General features: G+C 40.2%; 1 protein-coding gene and 1 non-coding gene across 6 annotated transcripts; one reads left to right on the forward strand and one right to left on the reverse strand.

Moving 5' to 3' along the window:
* Positions 1–12: 12 nt before the first annotated feature.
* LOC133921069 (probable NOT transcription complex subunit VIP2) lies at positions 13–9,266 on the forward strand. 5 transcript variants are annotated; one of them, XM_062365788.1, is made up of 16 exons: positions 14–295; positions 1,066–1,175; positions 1,773–1,878; positions 1,965–2,128; positions 2,306–2,666; positions 3,372–3,581; positions 3,659–3,760; positions 6,096–6,181; positions 6,260–6,337; positions 6,486–6,911; positions 7,045–7,097; positions 7,187–7,228; positions 8,066–8,210; positions 8,298–8,382; positions 8,478–8,570; positions 9,035–9,266. In XM_062365788.1, exons 2-14 carry the CDS (start codon positions 1,158–1,160, stop codon positions 8,370–8,372), a joined length of 1,866 nt encoding a protein of 621 aa, XP_062221772.1. In that variant the 5' UTR covers positions 14–295; positions 1,066–1,157; the 3' UTR covers positions 8,373–8,382; positions 8,478–8,570; positions 9,035–9,266. The 5 variants fall into 5 exon arrangements, with proteins under 5 accessions (XP_062221776.1, XP_062221772.1, XP_062221774.1 ...); XM_062365790.1 differs by having other exon boundaries at positions 9,040–9,266; XM_062365789.1 differs by having other exon boundaries at positions 14–193.
* LOC133923294 (small nucleolar RNA snoR35) lies at positions 1,801–1,878 on the reverse strand. Its single transcript, XR_009910556.1, has one exon. It is a non-coding gene; the product is annotated as a small nucleolar RNA snoR35 (small nucleolar RNA).
* Positions 9,267–9,591: the final 325 nt, after the last annotated feature.

A 9,591-nucleotide genomic window follows, 5' to 3' on the forward strand; every position in this document is an offset into this window, starting at 1 on the left:
AAACCATCTATTCTTGACCCGGCCCACACCAATCTCCCGACCAGATCCATTCATCTCACGCACCAAAACCCAACCCACCACCTCCTCCTCGCCGTCGCCAATCCGCGGTACTTTCCCTTCTCCTTCCCCCTCGCCGTCGCCGACTCCTCCCGTCTCCGCCTGACGCGCCGCGCTCCAGCTCCTCTCAAACCCGGTACACGCGACGTCCACGCCCCTGCCTCCGCCCCCGCCTCGCTGTCTCTGCCCGTCGTCCTCCGCGTCCTGCGGCGCAGGCGCAGGCGCAGGCTCGCCCTCGGTAAACTAGCCCTAGACCCGATTTGACCTAATTCCCCACACAGCCTCCGCAATTTCGCTCCCATCCAACTCCTGTAAACGCTCTCTGCGTCCTTAGATTGGGCTATGCGCGTTTTCGCCCGTTCGGTAACCGCTTGTGGAGTAGATTATGTTAGGCATTCGCTGGAATTTTCCTTCCTCGCTTCGGTGTGGGCGCGCCGAAGTGTTGAGATCGGCGTGCTCGTACTTGCTGGGCAGACTTGAGGGAGTGGGGCTACATGCTCAGGGTTCAGTAGTTTTTGTGTTAAGAGTAGTCAGTAGTGTGTTGCTGACTTGCTATCATGTTGTGCCGACCAGGTTATTCTGGAATGCGTTAGTCGAGCCAGGTGGTTTATGGCAGTAATCATGCACGTTGATCTTTCTCGCTGTTTCAAGTTGTTGGAAAAATCTGGATGTTTTCATGTTGTGCTGACTTGTGCTTTGGTTTCTATTGAAAGGCTGCCCCGATCAATCGTATACTGGGTTCAAATTTTCTGTAGTTACTATAACCCTGTAAGCAGTACAGTAGAGTGATTCTGTTTTCGAGTGCCTTCCTTATATTTATCCTTTCCTGCCGTTTTAAGCGAATGGCGGTAGTTAACAACTGATCAAGGGACAAGCTTGAAATTAGTTGCGTTTTTCATTGATGTACTTGCTAAATATTGTTTATCTTACTTAAATATAAGCTAATTCTCTTGTTCAAAGGACTCCCTTATTGTACAGACTAATAAATATATCCGATTTCCGTTTCAGGTTAGAAGGGTTCGCCGTGTCATGCCTTTTTGGTGGATATTCTTTATTTTCCCTTGAATATTGAGTTCCTGACATCTTTTCTTGTCTTCATAATGTCAGGCTTGCTTAATGTACGTGCTTACACAATTTTGCTTGCATCCGGATCATCTTGCTTTCACTATATATTTGTGTCCTGTATTTCATGATTTCTATTTATTTACTGCCCTGGGTCCAAAATAGATGTTATTGTATGATGCACGCAGTCAAACTTACACAACTTTTAACCATTACTAGTTGCATGAGTTTATTATTTGATAGATGTTACTTTAGAATGCATAAATTTTTAAGAGTTGCTGCATGAAAATTATATTAATAGATTATTCATAAAAAATTCAGTGTCATGGCAAAATTTATTTATTCATGGTAACATATACTTGTAAAAGGTGATGCTCAAATTTGTGCATTGGAGACTGTATCAACAAGTAAATCAGATCAGAAGTACTATTACACTGTGAGTTTAGTAGGTCATCGACTTGTTTTTTTATGCTGCATTTTTGTGTGGGCAACAGACTAGTATTTCATTTTTGAACTCTTGATAGCTGTCTCCTAGTCCAACATCTTTAAGGACCTCCTTAACGCAATATGGTTTTGCAATTAATGCTAGTACGACTGCACAAATATCTTGTTTTATTCTTTTTTTGATAAGTTGATTCTTCTTTCCTTGGCAGTCAAACCTTAACAGTTCTGCATCAAATCTTCCAGACTCAACAGGAAGACCATTTACATCATCCTTTTCGGGTCAATCCGGATCAATTCCAGGTTTCCGTCATTCTGGTGAGCACATAATACAAAACCTTGGACCATAGATATTATGCAGTGTCCATGAAATAATAGCCTTCTTTTTCCTGATATTTTCAAAGGTTTGCACAACATGCATGGAAATTTTAACCTTCCAAATATGCCTGGATCACTTGCACAAAGGAATGCCGCAATGAGTGGCCTTCCATCCTCTGGGGTTCAGCAACCTGGAGGGAGCATTTCTGGGAGATTCACTTCAAACAACCTTCCGGTTGCCATGTCTCAGGTTGTAATGCTCACCTTTATGCGTATTGCAATTCCTTTTCTTATTTGGTGGTAAGCATACACATGCATGTTAATGGATTATGGAATCCAAGGACTAATTTTGCTAGTTGAAACGACAGTGTACTCATTCTGTGCATCCATGTTGAGCAAGATGATTTATTACTTGGTTCCTTTGCAGATTCCTCATGCACATTCAGGTGTCAGTGCTAGAGGGATGAATGTTGGTGCAGGTCCAGCATTTAGTAGCAGCATGAATATTGGTGGTACCATTCAAGGATTATCCTCGAACTTGGGCACCGGTGGTAGTCGCAATTCTGTTCCTGGGATGTCAGTATCTCCAGGTTTAGGAAATTTGGGTCCACGGATCACAAGTTCTGTAGGAAATATTGTAGGTGGAAGTAATATTGGAAGAAATATAAGCTCTGGTGGATTGTCTGTGCCAAGTATTGCATCACGGATGAATCTGAGTGGCAACGCTGGGAGTGGTAGTCTAAATGTGCAAGGATCCAACAGGATGATAAATGGCCTCCTCCAGCAAGGTAATTGATTACATACCGCATAGGTGCATAAACATGTGTAATATACTATTTTCCATAAATTTAAATGGCTTTCATGTTTGTTTGCTTCTCTTTTCTATTTTGTTGTAGCTTCAATATTATCTGTTAACATGTTATCCTGTTGCTATATTACTTATATGTTGGCTGTCCACTTGCTACAGTTCTTGCTCTTTAAGCTGCATCCTCACCTTTCAACATTTGTTGGCACGAAAAGTTGGGAATATGAAATAAGTGGTCAAACCCCAGTCCCCCCAATATAATTTAGTTTTTTGGGAGCTTTTTTAATCAGCAAGTAGCTGATGATATTTCTGCTTTGTGGAAATAGGTGCTGCTAGAGGGCAAATTGCATGCTAGTTTCTGTAATTGTGACATTGAGTGACAAAAGTAAGATATAAAAGTTGTGCAAGAACAATGTTCTCATGAAAGATACCTCCAATTAAACCAAGTTTTGAACATTACTAGTTTTCTCATTCTCATTTAATCCCAGAAAAACTCAAGAAGCCTAGACGTATACACCGTAATAGGGTCCTGATAAAAGATTGGACAGTTTATATTTTGCATAGTAGTGATAGCTTGGCTTCGTGAAGTTTGAATGATTAACAATAAGTATGTCGTGTGCTACTTCCTTTTATCGGAACGCATGTCTCGTCCAGCCTGTTTAATTTCCCTATTTATCTCTGAAAACAGCATCTCCTCAGTTGTTAAATATGCTTGGAAGTTCATATCCAACATCTGGAGGTTCATTATCTCAGAACCAAATACAAGCAGGAAATAATAATTCTCTAAGTTCTATGGGGATGCTGCATGATGCCAGTGACACTGGTCCATTTGACATAAATGATTTTCCCCAATTGACTGGTCGACCTAGTTCTGCTGGTGGTCCACAAGGACAATATGGTAGATGTGCTGGAAACCTGAATATATCTTTTTTATTAGGATTTGGAGGATGCTTTGCCAATTTCTTTAATTTGCAGGGTCACTACGCAAGCAGGGAGTTGGTGTTAATACCATCGTTCAACAGAGCCAGGAATTCAGCATTCAAAATGAAGACTTCCCGGCTTTGCCTGGATTCAAAGGTTGTTACAGTCAAATTTGTTACTATAACTTGCCTGTTGATTTAGTGAGAGTGTTCTCATTAAGCCTTCGGTTGTGCATGATCTATTATTTATGTTACTATACGACCTTGAGTCCTTGACCTTCCAATATCAGCTGTGTGTGCCTTTTACAATTCGTTGTTTCAACTGGCCCTTGCTACTCTGTACTTGTTGAGCTTAGCATTTGAACAGTTTAGTTCCTAACAATATTACCCTGCTATGAACTTCTGTGTTTTGAGCTCCATTGTTTTTTCACCTTTTGTCTTTTGTGGAAGGCTGCCGTCTTTCCCTCAATTTAATCAAAGGTTATTACCCTTTCATATGATCTATGTGACATCTTTTTACTATCTCAATGCAATTAATTTTTTTCTTTGAAGACACTAGGGCCCTAACTTCGCATTCTGTTGTAGCATACAAAGGTTTATTACTATGTCCCAACTTAGACAGAGGACCCTTAAAAATAGGAAAGTACAGCTTGTTCCTAGAACGTTCTAGAGGAGAGACACAACTAGTATCCAGATGAGCAATTGCATGTGTTGACTATGGTCCAGCCAAAGCTGTAACATGATGTCAATGGTTCTTAACGGCAAATTCGTCACCCCACCCAAAAAGTCAGGCCTCCCTTACTCTATTGGATATTGACGATGGAGATCAAGAGGGCCAATACAATCTTGTCAGTGATCAAAACCATGGCATGAGATGGAGTTACATAGCTGGATTCCCTCTAACCATCTATACCTTGAGGGTAGCCATTCCTGTGGTTGGTTTCCACCTCAGTGGATAAACATTACGAATGGACCTCGCAAGATAGGAAGAGGGGATCCAGCGAAGTGTTTCGGTATTTTTTTTTTCTCGCGACGTATTTGCATCTTCTAGCTCTCCAGCGACTTGCTGACAACAATAGAGGAGTACCAACGTAGAAGAGGGGAATACCTAACCCTAAAAGGAAACGTAGCGTCGAGCCTAATATTATCGATATGCAGCCTAATAACAAGAAAAGAGTCTCAATAGAAGACTTGGCCGCTCCCTCTACCCTCACTAGCGGCGAGACTGGAACAGGGGAGGAGGGGCAATTGGAGAATGCTGGAGGAGGGGTGGTACAGCTGCAGTGCAGAGCATTGGGAGTAAGAAGGGGGCATGTTGGGGCTCTTCATTAACCAATGGCAAATCTGTGATGGTACTATGCACCAACCATTGACAACAAACTAATAGGATAATCGGGCAACTGGAATTACCATGAATCATCATTAAACATTGATGGTTAATAAAAGAAAATACACCAAACATCATTTAAAACAAAGGGTCCAATTAGAACTTGCCTACTTTTGCATAGGTGCCAGCCAGTCTGTTATCCCGCCGTCAGCTTTCGGATTACCAAAATAAGTTCCCAATATGCTGGCAAGAAGCTGCAGTATACTGTGAGATATGATTAGGCACTCATTAAGACAACCAATTGAGTATATAACTTCTAAGCTTTTAGTTTCGTTAGATGATGATAGTCTGTCACCTTTCGTGTCGCATCTCGTACAGAGAATTTATTGTATGCTCTTGTCATGTTGTGGTTATATACGGAAGTGACATCAGTACGTCACTACTATCCATATAAGGCATGGGATATAAGTTAGGCCAGGATGAGGTGTGGTAGTTGAACCATCACAGATGTTCAAGTCTATTTGGGATTCCTAGCCGTTTTGACCAAAATAGATCAAAAGAACCTCACAGTGATGAGATGCAATTGCTATTGATAGAATGTTGCTGTGTCTCTTTTGGCCAGACATGCGTACCTTGAGTCGTATACTGTATGAAGCAGGCCTTTTGTTTTCTTGTGTTTGTTGTGGTGCACGAAGATGGTAATAAAGATCGAAAACAAAACTTTGCAATAAGGTTTTACTTTAGGCCCAATTACAACCAGCTTTTATTCATTCTTTTTTAAAATAATAATAATGATGATGATGATGATGCCGCACTTTGGCCCAATTGCATCAAATCTTTGCTGCTGAATCATCTTTCTACAAAAGGTCGATTGTTTTGGAACTTATCTGTTCAATGGTCAATTCACGTGTTGAATCCGTTAATTGTGTTACATGTCTTGAATGGTTGTTATCTTTTACCTGCCTTTTGAGCCGGTTCTTTTCTCATGGGACATGCTTGAGCATCAATGCTTCACAAACCTGAAGCAAATCTTAGTTATGCTCTATTGATGCTTCGAACTTCTTTCCTTAATTGACATTCTTTTGTTGAACATTGTGCTAGCATAATGCATTTTTTAACTCCGTTTTAACAAGTTGGACAATATTATAACCTTTCGTATTATCAGGTAACTCTTCAGATTATGCTGTGGAGTTGCATCATAAGGAGCAACTTCATGAGAATGTACCTGTAATGCAAGCACAACAATATCCTGTGAGTTCATTTTTCTGAATTTTGAATCATTGTTCCCTGAATATTTTATTTTTTGACATAAGATGCACACCTACACAGATGGCACGGTCAGTTGGTTTTAATTTGGGAAGTAGCTACCATCCAAATCGCCAGCAACACCAGCAAGGAGCTAATTCAGTAAGTGATCCTGTGATTATCTTAAAATAACCATCAAATTATCAGTATCTTTCCAAAGGCATGAATCACTCTGATGCATGATTTAGCATTGCTGTTTATGCTGCTCCTTAATTCAACGATGATAGTAATCTCAGTTATGTTCTATCAGGTCCAGAATGCCGGACCCCAAAATATTGGACTAAGACCACTAAGTCAAACTTCTAGTTTGGGAGCATATGATCAACTTCTGCAGCAATATCAGCAGCCACAGGCTCAAAATCCTTTCAGGTTGCAGCAGATGCCTTCAGCTGCACATTCATATCGGGATCTAAGTCTAAAATCTACTCAGGGGATGCCAACAACGCCTGATCCATATGGCTTGTTAGGATTGCTGGGAGTTATAAGGATGAACGACGCTGAATTAGCATCTCTTGCTTTAGGAATAGATTTAACGACATTGGGGTTAAATTTGAATTCACCAGACAATCTATACAAGACGTTTGGCTCACCATGGTCAAATGAGCCAGCAAAAGGGGATTCTGATTTTCATATTCCAGCTTGTTATTACTTTGCTGAGCCACCTCCGCTGCTACAGGTAAGCCCCCCATAATTGTAGGTTATTTTTGACTAATGAGATCTTTCAAACCACATTATCTTGTAAAATCCCACAATTCTCTCTTGATGTGCCCAGTTCATATTATATTGTAACAAATTCTGTCGTGGTGCAGCCCTTACTTTTTCAGAAGCTTCAGACATTAACACTGTTTTACATCTTCTATAGGTACTTCCACCATAAAATGTTCTATTTAACTGTATTAGGCTCGTCATTAGTCGCGCTAAATTTTAAGGTGACTATCTTTTGTCTTGCAGTATGCCGAAAGATGAAACTCAGCTATGTTCTGCTAACGAACTGTGAGTTATCTGAATTTGCATATCTTGGTGCTATAGTTATCTGAATTTGCATGCTGCTTGCTTGTTAATGTTTCTGAACAATTTCATAGTACTGTATTAAGAAATGTGATTGTATTGCAATGCTATTTATGTCAAAGGTCAACATACTGCTATATCCTTATCAATGCTTTAAAACCTGTTAATAAACCAGCTGCCAGCCTGCCAATAGGTCACTAGTGCCAGTTTCCACCGATTACCAGTAACGTAATCTGTCGGATAATGGACCTAACCCAGTGAATGTTGGATCAGCCAAGCCTTTTTTTAATGTAATTTAGCAGATTTTTTGTTCCCTTGAAAGAAATTGTTACTCCTATACACTAGAATTTGTGTATAAACCTGCTCTTTGTTGTTTTGGGCAGTAAAGCCTTGAAACTGTCACTCCAAGTGGTTTGGCTACCTGAGATTCACAAGTGTTTTCAAGTTTATTCACTATTTCTTCTTTCAGTTAATGAAGTTTCAATCTATGGCAATATTCATTTTGTTGATATTTTGATAAGTTTGCCGAGTGTTTCTGTAGCGTGCTGTTTGTCCCTCAAAATTTCTTCTAATCTAGCCATTTTTGGAAGTAAGATATTATCTGTCTTGAAATATAGCAATAGCATCTAACTATATTTTTCAAAAAACTACCTTGTCACATGTACCTTACCCTACAACCTAGCGCAGCTATGAATTTAATTTTGTTGTTCTCAGATATAATAATTCATTATTATTCTTTTAGTCAATGAAGTTTTACTTTTTTGATGTGTTTTAACCATAGATAAACCGATGATGCAACTGTACATAATTTTTCTTCCTCAGATATAATCGAGGATGGTTTTACCACAGAGAATTACGGTTATGGTTCACAAGAATTCCGAATGTAGAACCTCTAGTCAAAGCTCCTCTCTATGAGCGTGGGTCTTATGGTTGCTTTGACCCAAATAGCTGGGAGACAGTCCGTAAGGTTTGGTCATGTTGACTTATATTGGAGGAATATGTAACATCTGCTATACACTTTCAAAATTACAGTTCATCATGTGTCTTGCTGTAGGACAACTTTGTTCTCCATTACGAGCTGATAGAGAAAAAGCCAACCCTGCCCTCTGCAGCTCAAAATGTTAGGTGAAAATTTCTGGGTAAGACTTTTCCCGGTAACCAAGATATTGTTTAGCGTTCCCTGTGTACCAGGCAATCCTTTCTATTATTTGCAACATAACATTATTTTCTTCAGGTACCTCCTGAGTCCTGATTCAAGTTTTAGCCTTGTTGGATGGGCCCAGGAATCTCATATTCAGATTACAGCATCATTTGCCTAACTCTTAAGGTAGGTATTTTTTTGGCAGACATGTTTTACTGCACTTATTTTGCTGGGAAGAAAAGCAATGCTTGTTGTTAAAAGTAACTACTGACTACAAGGCGTTGTTGCGTCCCTATTTTAGGGAAGAATATCTCCGATGGCGTTCCAATTACATTTGTAGTAGAAAACCGCAAAGTTGCTGACATGTTCTTGAGATTCCTTTGTGATCTATCTAATAAGGAAAATGGGCCTCAAATCCTCGGTAGAACCTCGCTTCCTGTACCGATTTAATGTTTCTCAAAAGATTAAGATGATAGCGCCGGGTGACATCTTATTTTCTCCTGATGTGTAAACAAAATTAGTAATGCATTTTAATGCATCTAATCATGATTGGTTGTATTGATTATTTGTTTGAAAGAAAAATTGAGTTGATTACATTTAATTTTGGGTGTAATTTGATCATAACTTGTGCCTTCGTTTCTCTTGGACAGGACAGGGAGAACACAGAAACTAAGGTCATACTGATCTGCGGAGAGGAGGCTGCAGAACAGAAATCATGATATCCTGTTGGCAGCCCTTTGTAATTATACTAAAACAGTGATAATAACAGTTGCATTTTTCTTTCATCATCTGGGATTTGTACTCCCTGTAACATTCCCTAGGATTAGTTTTCTGCACAATTTTACCTTTCCAGCCTCAAATGGCGAAACGTAGTTGGCTGCACAGTTGAGCTCACGTGCTAAGTGGTCTTCTCCTGGCGTATTATATCGTCTCGTGAGTCCCAACAATGGATCTAGGTGGTCAGCCGGCGGCCGCCTAACCAATCAGGCCAGCCCATTTGAAACTGTGGGTGACGGCCGCAACCAAACACAATCGCTATTTCTTCTTGGTTTTCTCGACGATTCTACTGAAGATTGCTGCCTGTTACCTATTAGAACTGGTAGCAATCACAGAACGGAGCCATTTCTTCAAAATCTTGCTCCACACGGGCATTACCTTACGGTTGTGCCTCGTGGCGATCGTCTAACGGCTAAAAATGTAACATGAA

This window comes from Phragmites australis, chromosome 6 (genome assembly GCF_958298935.1).
Source record: "Phragmites australis chromosome 6, lpPhrAust1.1, whole genome shotgun sequence".
NCBI lineage: Eukaryota > Viridiplantae > Streptophyta > Magnoliopsida > Poales > Poaceae > Phragmites > Phragmites australis.

Bases quoted from the DNA above. Each gene is read 5' to 3' on its own strand.
- LOC133921069 (XM_062365788.1), top strand. The intron at 2,667-3,371 runs GTAATTGATTAC...CTCTGAAAACAG, and splicing joins AAATGGCCTCCTCCAGCAAG to CATCTCCTCAGTTGTTAAAT. The intron at 6,182-6,259 runs GTGAGTTCATTT...ACACCTACACAG, and splicing joins TGCAAGCACAACAATATCCT to ATGGCACGGTCAGTTGGTTT.